This window comes from Bison bison, unplaced genomic scaffold (assembly GCF_000754665.1).
Source record: "Bison bison bison isolate TAMUID 2011002044 unplaced genomic scaffold, Bison_UMD1.0 scf7180017864160, whole genome shotgun sequence".
NCBI classification, from domain to species: Eukaryota; Metazoa; Chordata; class Mammalia; order Artiodactyla; family Bovidae; genus Bison; species Bison bison.
The window spans coordinates 5,922,240-5,936,121 of NW_011494732.1; the positions used below are offsets into that span (position 1 = coordinate 5,922,240).

The following is a 13,882-nucleotide window of genomic DNA, read 5'->3' on the forward strand; positions in this document are numbered from 1 at the left end:
AGGAAGAACATTGAGGGTATGTATGAGTAGACCCAAAAATGTTCATTTAATTTCTATTTTGAATTTTATCTCCAAATCTATGATTTTCTTAATACAAACTACGAGAATTAAAGTCCAAAAAAATCCTGGCTGGCAGGGCCATATATGGATCAGATCTATATCTCAGTGATTCTCAGTTGGGAGTAGAGAAAGGAGGGGCTACACTCTAACATACTGGGGTGAGTTGGGGTTAAAAGTGCAGGAGAATATGGCAGCCGGTGGAGAGATGTGTGTGCAATTTTTGCACTGCACATTATTGACAAACTTGCTTTCAAATCATGAACAATTCATCTCCAATATTATTATTTTGGGGTCATACTGATGTAACAAAACACATGAAGTTTTCCGACTGCAATAATTACAGGTGATTTATTTGGAAAACTGAAAAAATGTTGAATTTCTAATTTTTACCTAGTGTTTGCAAAAGTATGAACATCCTCCCTTCTTTGGCTCATAAGATTCTTTCTTAATGAATTTTTAAGCCAAGTGTTACATTTTTAGTAAGAAGTATAGTCACATACTCAAGCTGGAAGGGACAGCAGTTCCTCATTTTACAGAAGGGAACACTGAGTTAACTGGGAAGCATGATGACAGCTTTAAAATGTCCCGTATGGTCTCTCTTCATTTCTCAAAGAGTGTTAAAGTTAATTACATAAATACATATAGTATTTTGAGGCAGGCACAGTTCATTTAGCCCACCATGGTAGTACCAAAGAAAGTACAGGTTACAAAATATATAACTATTCAATCACTTAAACAATCTATTTTTACCAGTAAAGACCAATTCGTCATGCAGGTAACTCTTCTCTTGCTTGAGGCGAATGATCTCTTCTCGTTGTTCATTATTTTCTGTTGTCTTTTCATTTAGATCCTCTTCACAAATAGAAGGGGGAGAAAGTCCTCAAATAAATACTAGTTTCTAGAGGAATATACACTGCAAATACCTCTCATGTCCTTAGCACCCACTTCCAATCCATATGAAGTCCTGTTGGATCTACAGCTAAAATGTCCTGTATCTGACATTTCACTGCATGCTTGGCAGTGATCCTGGCCAAGGCTCCCACTGTCTCCATGCATGAACCTTGCCTCTTCCATTGCAGCCTGATGTCCACAGAGCCATCAGGGCCATCTGCTGGCACCACTTCTCTGCTAAAAGCCCTCATACTACATTTAGGATGAAATATAAACTCAGACCCTTAAGCCCTGTACAGCCTGGCCCTGTCCTTTCAATCTGTTCCTTTCACTTGCCCCGACCCCCGAACCCACCCCAGGGCTTTTGCATTTGCTGTTTCTTCTGCCTGGAAGATCTTGGCCCAGATTTTTACATGACTAGTTCTTCCAAGTTTCAGCTCAAATGTTCTCTTCGAAGATGTCTTTCCAGTGCGCTCAAACTAAATGAGTCTCTGTCCCTTACTCTCTGGCCCACTATCCATGACCCTGTTTTTATTTTATATTTTTTAAACAAATGTTAAATTTCTAAAATAAGGCATAAAAATTGATAAAACAGACTTCTTTTTACTTTTAATCTTACCTAGGTATACATAACATTCAATAAATGTACTGAATGCCTGCAATATACTCCAAGGGCTGTGCTATCAGAGTCCATCCCTGCTGTGAAGGGGCTTATAGTACGATTATGGTTTTAGATGAAACTACAAATGGACACAAAATTATCATTTGCCAGGAGTCAGGGCATCATTAGAACAAGATTTTAGCAGGTGGAGTCTTTTAAACTAAACCTGTCACAATAACCTTTCCCAATTTCAACAGTAACTCCCTGCCTCACAAGGGGCCCCACCTGGGACAGAGGCAGAGTAACCACACCATTGCACCACTTTGTCATTCTAAGGCTGCCTGTTCCACTGTGAGAGTCAGTCCTCAGGTCCAACTGATGACCACTTACAAATGCAATCATCTGGGTGTGGAATTAAGACCCAGATAGCTCCTGAATCCAACAGCTTCTTCTGGGATACAGCTGGGAAAAGCCAGAGACAAGTGGGCCTCCCCCTTTACCCTCTGTAGATAGATAGATACAGATTCAGTCGTGTCCGACTCTGTGACGCCATGGACTGTAGCCTACCAGGCTCCTCTGTCCGTGGGATTTTCCAGGCAACAGTACTGGAGTGGATTGTCATTTCCTTCTCCAGGGGATCTTCCCAACCCAGGGCTCAAACCCCGGTCTCCTGCATTGTAGACAGACGCTTTACCATCTGAGCCACCAGGGCTTTGTAGACAAATGCAAATTTTTACTCTATCACCTAGATCTACCTCCAAGTATGTAGCACTAACCTATCTGCCATACCCAACCTTTGTTTCATTAGAAAACTTCAAGGAGTAGAATAAACCATGGAGTTACTGTGAGAATGAAAAAGGAAAAAGGAGGACACAAAAGGAATTCTCCCCAAAAAAGAACATCCACTGAACAGCCACTCTGGTAGTCTGTGTTGTAGGTGGCAACTCCTTATCCCTCCCTGCATTCATTCCTCAACTTTTTTTTTTTTTAGTTTCTCCCATAAAAGGACAGAGGATATTTTTCCATTGCCTGACTCTGGGTTCACCCATGTGATTCACTTTGGCCACAGAATGAAGGGCAAGTGATGGTATGCCAGGCCCTCTTATCTTTCTGCTTCCTCTCTTAAGTTTCTGCCTTCACCATGGGAAGAAATGCCCATACTACCCAGCCGGGGAAAAGATGCTCCAGTGGGCCCAACAGAGATCAGCCAATTCCCTAGTGGCTTCCAGATAAATGAGTTTATCAAAGGACACCACTGAGATACCATCGTTGATTGCCACAAGGCATATAGTAGCAACAGTTAACTGGTACAGCAAAGGCAGGATTATTTTTTAAATATAATGCATTAGGCAGTTTTCCCCACTCTTGCTATTCATCTTGTAACACAAAAACTGCTGCATAATTCTATACAAATGAACATTTCATGATGGGACCTAATGCTAACAACAGACCTCTTCCCAGTTATCAGATTAAGTGAACTCAAATGAAGAAATATATTCCCAAGATAAAACACCTCCATTTAGGCCTCTTCCTTACCTTTTAATTTATTGACTTCAATCTTAAGTGCCTTCAATTTCTGCTTATAATCTTGCTTTTCTTTCACAATACAGGTCTCCACCATCTTAGCATCACGTAAGGCATGCTCTAACAATTTAAATTTACCCGAACAGTCAGCAATGTGATTGACTGCCTCAATAATATCTTTGTCCTAAAACCCAAATTTGAAAACTGTTACATTTTAAAATGCCAATTAAACAAGATGACACTTACTGAAATCTCATTGTGGAGCAGGGATAAATTGGGAGACTGGGATTGACGGGTACATACTACTATATAGTCCGACATATATAGAGAATAAGTAACTAGTAAGAACCTGCTGTATAGCACAGGGAACTCTACTCACTACTCTGTAATGGCCTATCTGGGAAAAGAATCTAAAAAGAAGTGGCTATATGTGTATATATAACTGATTTACTTTGATGTACACTTAAAACACAGAACATGGTAAATGAACTGTGAAAAGTAAAAGTGAAGTCGCTTAGTCGTGTCCAACTCTTTGCGACCCCAGGGACTGTGGCCCACGGAATTTTCCAGGCAAGAGTACTGGAGTGGGTTGCCATTTCCTTCTCCAGGGGATCTTCCTGACCCAGGGATCAAACCTGGGTCTCCCACATTGCAGGCAGAGGCTTTACCTCTGAGCCACCAGGGAAGCCCTAACTGTACACTAATAAAAACTAAAAAAAAAAAAAAAGACCACATTGTGTAACTGGGTACCCAGTTGCAATCCAGCGCTTTCCATGTGTTAACTCATTTAAGCCTCATAGTAACTATCTGAGGTAAGAAATATTGTTATTACCCACATGACAGAGGAGTAGACAGGAAATTGGCCACAATTACACAAGCTGGGTTTCCTTGGTGGCTCAGGAGGTAAAGAATCCACCTACAATGCAGGAGACCTGGGTTTGATCCCTGGGTTGGGAAGATCCCCTGGAGGAGGGCATGGCAACGCACTCCAGTATTTTGCCTGGGGAATCCCATGGACAGAGGAGCCTGGCGGGATGCAGTCCATGGGGTCACAAAGAGTCGGACATGACTGAGTGACTAAGCATAGCACAAGTTAGTGACAGTTTTGATCTGAACTTGGCTGGCTGGCCCCCAAAACCATGCATGAACCACCAGTTTGCAGTCTCAGAAAGTCTAGAACCAAACATTTGATTACCTATGAAACTATAATAGCAATAGGAGGACTGGAGGCCCTGGAGTGGGCTGTATTTTCTGGATTACAGATAAATCCCAGAGGCCCTCTCTTCCTTTCCTTCTTTTCAGCTTCTTAAGACGACAGACTCCAAGACCTCATCCCAAACCTACCCAAGCCAGAACCTCTTATTGTTGAAGTGGTTGTTTTAATTACATAAAAGGTATCTATCTGCTTGTTGAAAAGCAGTTCAAATAACACCTGAAGGTATGAAAATAATAAGTAAAAGTACTCTCCCCACCACTCATATGGAATATCAATTATCAGCAGGTTTCACCTTTGCTTAAGGACAAAGGTTTCTGTGGTAGCATCATATATGCGTTCCTGAAACACTTCACAGTTTGCATATCTCACGTTAGGAGGATTTATGGAAAAAATAGGGTTGGGGCAGATCATTCAAAAACCGACAGGGGTTGGGATGCAGCAGATGGAACTTTGTGATCAGATAACAAAGTAATCTGATAACTTCACAGTAGTCCTATTAAGTACATGGACACAGTTAAGCAAATGCCATTGCACACACACCAGTCAGGCAATCATTTTCAGCATCTCAGTACTGGCAGCTTTACCAGGACTTTGCTTCGATGGAAACTGTAGGGGTTGCTGAAGCCAGGAAACTGGTCACTACTTGATTAAAGACAACTCTATAGATTTTAGTATTTTCTCTTTAATTTTCTGAAACCTTGTCCCTGATCATGTGGTGGAAAAATCACATTATACCAGCATCACTTCTCTAGTCACCTGTGGTCAAACACATGTGTCATCAAATAGAAGAGACTGTTTATCAGGACTTCCCTGGTGGTCCAGTGGTTAAGACTCCACACTCCCAGTGCAGGGAGCATGGGTTCGATCCCTGGTCAGGGAACTAATTCCCCACATGCTGCATGATGTGGCCACAAAAAAAAAAAAAAAAAAAAAGATAACTGTTCATCAACCACTGTTTATGGCATGTTAGTGACTATATCAACTGCTGATTGCTAAGTTTTTTTTTCAATTAAAAAACATTAACAAGTAATCTGACTGCTAATAACTTTATGAGACCTAGTAGTAGAATACCTCAGAAGAAAATCAGCTAATTCAGGCATGCTAGACCGTGGAACAGGCCTTGAAGACAGAAACCCACAGTGGAGTTCTGCCTCCTCTCAATGCCTTGGGCGCGTCATTTTAAACTTGTTTCCCTCATTTCTAAAACCAGAATTTTAAAAAAAGAGAGTAATATTGATAGCTCAACCTATCTGTGGGTTGCTGTGGGACTTAAGTGAGATAAGGTACATGACTATAAGGTACATGACTATACTTTGTCGACCACAAGGTGCCTGCCACATGGAGGCATCATTATTCTGCGTTACCTTCAGCTTTATCATGGTGGTGAGAGCCTGTTCACGAGCTTGCAGTTGTCCCACTTGAGCAGAAAGTTCCACTAGCGTGTTGCTGAGATTTTCATTTCTAGCCTACAAGGAAAAAACGCAAAACACTAACCCAGTCATTTAAAAGCTTTCACTACTCTCACCAGCCATAATCTGTGCTCATTCTTTTTGTTTTTTCTTTAACCTTTTCAGTAACAAAGGGAGCTATTTAAGCAGTCATCAAAAAGCAACACAAACATCTATTTCCCCTCAGTTCTTATGATTCCCTTCTGAATTCTATCAGTTATGTTTATAAACGTGCCTTCTTCCTAATGGTCTTTTATGTATACTTTCTGGTTGGCGAGAAAGAGGAACATGAACGGGAAGAATGAACAGAAACTGGATTAGTGAGAGATTTCCTTGGCTAAAATAAAGTAGCATTAAGAACTTCTGTGCATCTTTTTTTACTTTATGTTGAAATAACTTCACATTGAGGTATTCTCACTTATCAGGGATTTTTTTAAACCATAGATCTAGATTTGACGGAGGAAACTTAAATGCATATTACTAAGAGAAAGAAATCAATCTGAAAAGGCTATATACTCTATGGTTTCAACTACATGACATTCTGGAAAAGGCAAAACTATGAGATCAGGGGTTGCAAGGGACTGCAATAAAGAAGAACAGAGCAAAGAGGGTTTTTAGGGTTAGGAAAATATTTCGTATGATATTACAATGGTGGTTACAGGTCATTATTTGTCAAAACCCACAGAATGTACAACACCAAGAGTGAACCCTGATGTAAACTATAGACTTTGATGTCTCACCCAATGATGTGGCAATGACATGTCACTGGTTACAACAAATGTATCAGTTCCCCTGGGATGCACAATGTCCATAGTGGAGGAGGCTGGCTGGGGGAGGGGGCGGGGTAGGGGGTATCTATGAGAAATCTCTATACATTCCACCCAATTTTGCTATGAACCTAAACTTCTCTAAAAAAACAAAGTTTATTAATTTAAAAAAAGAAAAAAATCTCCCTGCTACAGACTGAACTGCATCCCCCCTCAAATGCATATGCTGAAGCCCTAACTTCCAATGTGATGGTGTTTGGGGGTGGAGCCTTTGAAAGGGAATTAGGTTTAGATGAGGTCATGAGGGTGGGGCCCTCAGGATGGGATCAGAGCCCTCAGAAGAAAAGATACCAGAGAGCTTGCTCAGGTGCTGTCTCTCTCCCTGTCACATGAGGACGTGGTAAGAAGGTGACCATTCCATTTACAAGTCAAGAAGAGAGCCCTCACCAGAAACCAACCATGCCGGCACCATGATCTTCAACTTCTAACCTGCAGAACTGTGAGGAAGAAAATCTCTGTTTTTTAAGCCTTCCCTCAGTCTATGCTATTTTGTTATGGCAGCCCAAGCTGACTAACATACTTCCATTTTTTAATTTAACATATCAAGAGATTCTGGGCTTTCCTTGTGGCTCAGTTGGTAAAGAATCCGCCTGCAATGTGGGAGACCTGGGTTCAATCCCTGGGTTGGGAAGATCCCCTGGAGAAGGGAAAGGCTACCCACTCCAGTATCCTGGCCTGGAGAATTCCATGGACTATATAGTTCATGGGGGTCGCAAAGAGTCAGACAGGACTGAGCGACAAAGTTCACTTTCACATCAAGAGATTCCATTGATAGTTTTCACTTATTTTACAGCTAGAAACTGTCTAGAAGAGTAATCCGGAAAAAAAAAATTAAGACATAAAATCTATACAATTATTATGAGTTACTAAGATTCACTATATTACCAAGATCTATACTGCTATCACTATGAAACAAGAAAATGAAGGCAGTTAACAACAACAGCAAAAAAGGCTTTCTCAGGCTTCCCTAGAGGCTCAGTGGTAAAAATCCATCGGCCAATGGATTCGATCCCTGGTCCTGGAAGATCCCACATGCACCACAACTACTGAGCCCGTGAGCTGCACCTACTGAAGCCGGTCCACCCTAGAGCCCTTGCGCTGAAACAAGAGAAGCTACCACAATGAGAAGCCCGCATACCACAACGAGAGAGTAGCCTCTACTCTCTGAAACTAGAGAAAAGCCCTTGCAGCAACAAAGACCCAGTACAGTAAAAAAAAAAAAGATAAATAAATATTTTTAAAAAGACTGTCTCACTGTGCCTCTCAAAAAAGCATGAGCTCAAAAGATATTTGATGACTCATCAGCCAGGACTGAAGACTGAAAGATCACTCTGACATTTTGTTCCCAATATGCCACTAACATGAGGTAGGTATTCGTTTCATCAGATTAGACACAGTTATTCAGGAAACATAATTTGAAGCTGCGTGATGATACTGATCTCAGACTTTGAGAAAGACTTTTAAAATTAACCCACTGTTGATAAAATGAAGGATGCTACCAAACAAATGGCCTAAAGATTAAAAAAGAGCTGTAATGAAGTTTCATCTTCAAGACAAAACAACACTGCTGCTGCTGCTGCTAGGTCACTTCAGTCGTGTCCGACTCTGTGCGACCCCATAGACAGCAGCCCACCAGGCTCCCTGGTCCCTGGGATTCTCCAGGCAAGAACACTGGAGTGGGTTGCCATTTCCTGGCTAACCAAAGCTCACCATCCGTATAAAACTGTGACGCTGAATGGATGGGTACACTTTTATACACACACACATTTAATGGAAATATTTAAGTCTATGAACTACTTTAATAACTGAAACACAAACAGAATTTGGGCTAGCGAAGCTTTCCTGAAAACCAATCTCACCGGTTGACTTTGTCGTACAGCAGAAACACAACATTGTAAAGCAATTACACTCTAATAAAAAATTAATTAATTAAAAAAAATAAAACCAGCCTCAAGGTCTTCAGAGAGGAGAGAGGAATGGGTTGCCTTCTGGGCCATCTCCTGAAGCTGTAGTTGAGTCTTCTGAAGAGTACTCTGGCATTCAATTTGGTTCGATTCAAGGCTTTTTACCTTCTTTGTGAGTGACTTGATTATTTCAGTCCTTTTATGTAGTTCACCTGAGGGAGATTATTTTCAGGCAATGGTTTAAAAGTAAGGGTGCTAAGGAATCTTTCAAAGGTTAATTCTTCTTTGAAAAGTTTTTATTACAAAATGCACAATACTGTACTCTAGTCAAGACACCAGCAGCAACCCAGAGCCCTGTATGTCAATTCCTGAACAGTCTCTCCAATTCCCCACCTTCCAACCACCATCCTGAGCTTACTCATTTCCTTGTTTTTTATTACAGTTTCACTATCTTTGATCACATCCCTAAAGAGTTTAATTGTGGGAATTCTGTTTGCTGTTTTTCACTTAAGATTATGATTCTGTGAATTCTCTATTGGTCCAGTGGTTAGGACTGTGCCCTTTCACTGCCAAGGGCACAGGTTTGATCCCTGGTCCGGTTACTAAGATCCCACAAGCTGCACTGCAGGGCCAAAAAATAAAGATGATGATCCTGAGATGTGTCCATGTGGCTGTGTAACTCCTCCTTGTGCACTGTCATTCCTACATAATAACATTATATGATCATGCCAACATTTACTTATACATTCTACTATTGATGATCATTTGGACTGTTTCCACTTCACAGCTATTATGAACGATGTTGCTCTGAATATTCTTGCATAAGCATCTTCATGCTTTTGCAAGAGCTCCTAAATAAAATGTGGTCCCTCAGACCAGCAGCACCAATATCAACTGTGAACTTGTTAAATATGCAGATTCTTAGGCCACAGACCTACTGTATCACAATCTACTTATTAGTAAGATCCTGAGGACTTCCCTAGTGGCTTAGATAGTAAGAATCTGCCTGCAATGCAGGAGACCTGGGTTGGATCCCTGGGTCAGGAAGATTCCCTGGAGAATGGAATGGCCACCCACTCCAGTATCCTTATCTGGACAATTCCATGGACATAAGAGCCGAGTGGGCTACAGTCCATGGGGTTGCCAAGAGTCGGACACGACTGAGTGACTAACACTTTCACTTCACTTTTAGGTAATTCACTTGCATACTGAAGTGGGAGTATTCTTCCAGAAGTGGAAATGCAGAGCCAAAGCTTGGTATATCTTCAACTTTACCAGAATTGTCACATGATTTTTCCAAAGTAGTTGTACTAATTGACTCTCCCACCAGCAGTCAATGAATCTTCCCTTGCTCCACAATTTTACCAGTACCTGGTATTTTTTGCCAGTCTGTTAAGTGTAAGAAGTCTCATTACGGTCTTAATTTTCGTTTTCATTTCCCTAATTTACGAGTGAGAACTTTTTTGTAAATTTATTGGACAGTTTTCCATGAAATGCCTATTCAAATGTCTTGATCATTTTAAAACCAGATACTAATGGTTATACAGGCAGACCTCTGAGATACTGTAGGTTCAGTTCCAAACCACTGCAATAAAGGGAATATCATAATAAAGTGAATCACACAAATACTTTGGTTTTCCAGTGCATATAGAAGTTATATTTATATGGTAGTATATTGTATTCTATTAAGTGTGCAACAGCATTATTTCCAAAAATCAATGTGTACACCTTAATTTAAAAATACCTTATTGGGACTTCCCTGGTGGTCCATTGGTTAAGACTCTGTGCTTCCAATGCAGAGGGCACAGGTTTGATCCCTGGTCAGGGAACTTAGATCCCAAATGCCGCATGGCATGGTCAAAAATTAAAACAAAATTAAGTTTAAAAAATAAACAAATACTGCATTATATGTATATATGTGTGGGTGCATACAGTTAGAGTAAAATCAGATGGTCATCAGGAAATTGAAAAATTAATCATGTTTAGACTGTCACATTTACAGAATCCTTTGTGTAATAAAAGCAAAAAAAAAAGAAGGGGATATATGATTATCTCTCTTATTTTTTTTGACTGTGTCGGGTCTTAGTTGCAGAACCCAGGTTCTCTGGTGGAGGCATGTGAGCTCGGTAGTCATGGCATGAGGGCTTAGTTGCCCCATGGCATGCAGGGTCTCAGATCCCCAACCAGAGATCGAATCCACATCCCCTGCATTGGATTCTTAACCAATGGATCACCAGGCAAGTCCCTACTTTTCTATAAACAGATCTAGTATCTCCTCCTCTAATACATTCCAGTAATATTAACATAGTCTGACTGTCAATAGAACAGTCAGATTTTAGGATAGCACCAAAAGGATGACAGTTAAAATATGGTACAAAGGGAAATTTTTGTAAGTCACTTTTGAGGTTACTGTAATTTTAAAAGATGACTGTTTTAAGTACTTGAGATCAAGTTCAATATCAAAAGTTTAAAATCTTTGAGTCAGTTCAAAAGGAATGGTCAGTTCAGTGGCATCTTTATTCATATTCTAGCTCAAAACTGATTTCCTTCAGGTTCGCTCTTGACCCTCCCTGTCTACTGGAGCTGTCTCAGCACTCTTTCTACAGTTAAGTATTAATACTTTGCTTGCCCTACTTTAATTCACATTGTGTTTGTCTGTCCTGCTGTGAATGTTCATGAAATCCTATCTTCAATTAAACTCTAGGACAGCAGGGACTGTGTTGAGATGTTCCTTCTCTATTTTTCTCATGAGCACTTTCAGTATGTTGGCATGTACCCGTGCTAGATGGATGATGCTGAATGTATGTCTGACCTTCTAATTTGCTGCAACGTTCTTCCAAAGTCAACACTTTCTGCCGATCCTCTTCCCATGAAAGAAGTTGTCTCTGATGTACTGCAACCATATCATTGAGCTCTCTATCTCGATCTTTTAACTCTCCAATGAGCAGCTGCAGCTCTTTCCGTTGTTTCTCAATAGTGGAAATCTCAACCTCTGACCCGATGTTCTAAATATAGAAAGTAATTTCCAAACAATTATATTGGGTTGGCCAAAGGAATTTTAGGGCCAACTCAGTGTCTTCTTTTGCTGCCAATTCAAGGTAGCAACTTGAATCAATAAATTTTATTTCTTGATTACAACATGGTGGCAAAACTATGTATATTTAACATATGCTAACATCTACTATACACTCTGTCTCTATCATTTTCTGTCATACCAAACACACTACTCTTAAAGAGCAGGACCAGCTGTAAAACCTCCATTGGTTAATCACAGATAAACCCATTTCTGCATTTTTTTTCTTTGCTGTCAACCCTCCTTGTATCAATCAACAATATTATCCCCCATCTTATACCCCCATCTAGCAATTCTAGAACAATTAAGTAAAGGGAAACAGGAAGTAAATATTGTTTAAATATAACTGGTCCAAATTCAACATACCTACTTAAAAACAAATTTTGTAAAGGAAAAATTTCAAACATACACAGAAGATAAAAGAACAGTATAATGAACTCACATTTGCTCAGTAGCTAGGTCTTACTACTATCAAAAATTTTGCAATGTTTCAATCTTCCTTTTTCTTTTTGTGGTTGATAAAAAAATGTATTTTACTTTTAGATACTTTGGTATGCCTCTCTAAAAATGAACATTTTTATATAGCCAAGATGCCATTTTCATGCCTAACAAAATTATCTACAATAATTTCTTTTAGGCATACATCATTTCAAAGTCTAGTGCAGTCAAGTTGGTCTCAGCTAAGTGGGAATCCAGAATGAGCCACTTGGTGGCTCCAAGACCTTGGGCAAGTTACTTAACTTTCTTAACCCTTAGTTTCTTTGCTGTGAAATGGTAGTAACACTATTTCGATTTCTTAGTCATGTGGATTAAGCAAGATAAGGTCTGTAAAGCACTTCCCATTGTGTCATTAAAATGACACACTATTGTGTCTTTAAAAATCAATCAACAATTAAATCTAAAAGAGAAATGGAAAATTTTTTCCAGCCAACCTGAGGATTGTAACCTGGGAGACAGTCTTTCAAAAAGCTCTGAGAACCATTCTGCCTGTAAGATGTCAAAACACAGTTACATATGTTTTCAAAACAAAGCATTGAAAATACATCAAAATAATACATTCACCTTTACACAGTTCAGATTTGCACAGACAAGGCAAGTGGTGGGTCATTGTGACCCCTTACATGATTGAAAAAGGAATGCTATCTACTAAGGAGTTGCTTGCTAGTTCTAAAGGAAAAAAAAAAAACACCTTTTTTTTTTTTGTAAGCAGGCATTCCTATGTCTTCTAAAGGGATCTAGTTAATGTATAAGGGGGATGCACAATACACATGAGGAGGGTGTGGCTCAAAGTGCAGAGAAAATTTTATGTTAAAATTTTCATGTCCTGCCTTAATAAAATTTTGTTCCATCATAACCGATCAACAAACATTAGCTATTATTAACAAATTATCAGCTAGGCTGTAAGTCACATTCTGAAGTATGGCACTGTCCCCATCTATGAACTGAAGAACTAAAAAACAAAAAACTGAATCACTATGCTGCACACTGAAACTAACGCAATATTGTAAACCAATTATACTCCAATTTTAAAAAAAGGGTTACTGTTTACCAGAGACCCATGTACATCATTATTGCTTTCTGAATTATAAGAGTTGTAGAGAAATAATAATGACGAATTAATTACTTACTTACTAAACACAGAAAATGGAACTTGGAGTCAAGGAATTCCAAGCCATAAGACTTGAATTCCAGTCTTTGGTAAGCCATTTCACTCACTCATTCACTCAACCAATATTCTCTGGGCAGACCAGTCGCTTGGGGCATTGAGCTCGCCAGCCAGGAGCACGGATTCTAACACGGGAAACAACAATGGACCAAGTGTGCAGAACACGTTCATTCAACCTATACGGACCAGATACATGCACATCTTGGGCAAGTTTACTTTCAAGACGTTTTGGGAAAACTGGTGATTACAGCGCTGCTTCACTTGCAGGTGGCTGGGAAGCAAGGGCAGGTAAGCGAGCAGGTGTATAGAGAAACAATCTGCAGATGCTCATTGATATATCGTTAAAAAGTGAGCACCGCGCCTGGGCTGAACACGTTTTCATTAAGGTAAGGAAACGGACGTGACGCTCCCCTGCGTCCTGGGTATTGTTTCACATTTTAAGCAGGAACGATTCCTGAGTAACCCCCATGCACGTTGTCCCAGAGGACTGCTCTCCGCTAGCCCTGGGACGAGCCGGCGGAAACCGGAGGCGCCAAGGGGCGGCCGCTCACCTGGCGCCCGGCCAGGAAGGAGGCCGAAGGGTTCATAGGTGTTTCCTCCACCCCCAGAGACAGTCGGTGTGCGCAGCGTCACCTTAGAAACGCCATCGGCGCGCCTGCCCGGAGCGGCGGG

At 40.4% G+C, this 13,882-nt stretch overlaps 1 protein-coding gene across 1 annotated transcript in view; it reads right to left on the minus strand.

Moving 5' to 3' along the window:
* CCDC62 (coiled-coil domain containing 62) overlaps positions 1-13,876 on the minus strand; it is a 42,351-nt gene extending 28,475 nt beyond the window's left edge. Inside the window, exons 1-6 of the mRNA XM_010841310.1 lie at positions 13,762-13,876; positions 11,284-11,476; positions 8,517-8,683; positions 5,657-5,758; positions 3,089-3,260; positions 811-912 (exon numbers count right to left, since the gene is read on the minus strand). Coding sequence (XP_010839612.1) covers positions 811-912; positions 3,089-3,260; positions 5,657-5,758; positions 8,517-8,683; positions 11,284-11,476; positions 13,762-13,797 — 772 coding nt within the window. The 5' untranslated portion in view covers positions 13,798-13,876. The remainder of the gene's footprint in view (positions 1-810; positions 913-3,088; positions 3,261-5,656; positions 5,759-8,516; positions 8,684-11,283; positions 11,477-13,761) is intronic.
* Positions 13,877-13,882: the final 6 nt, after the last annotated feature.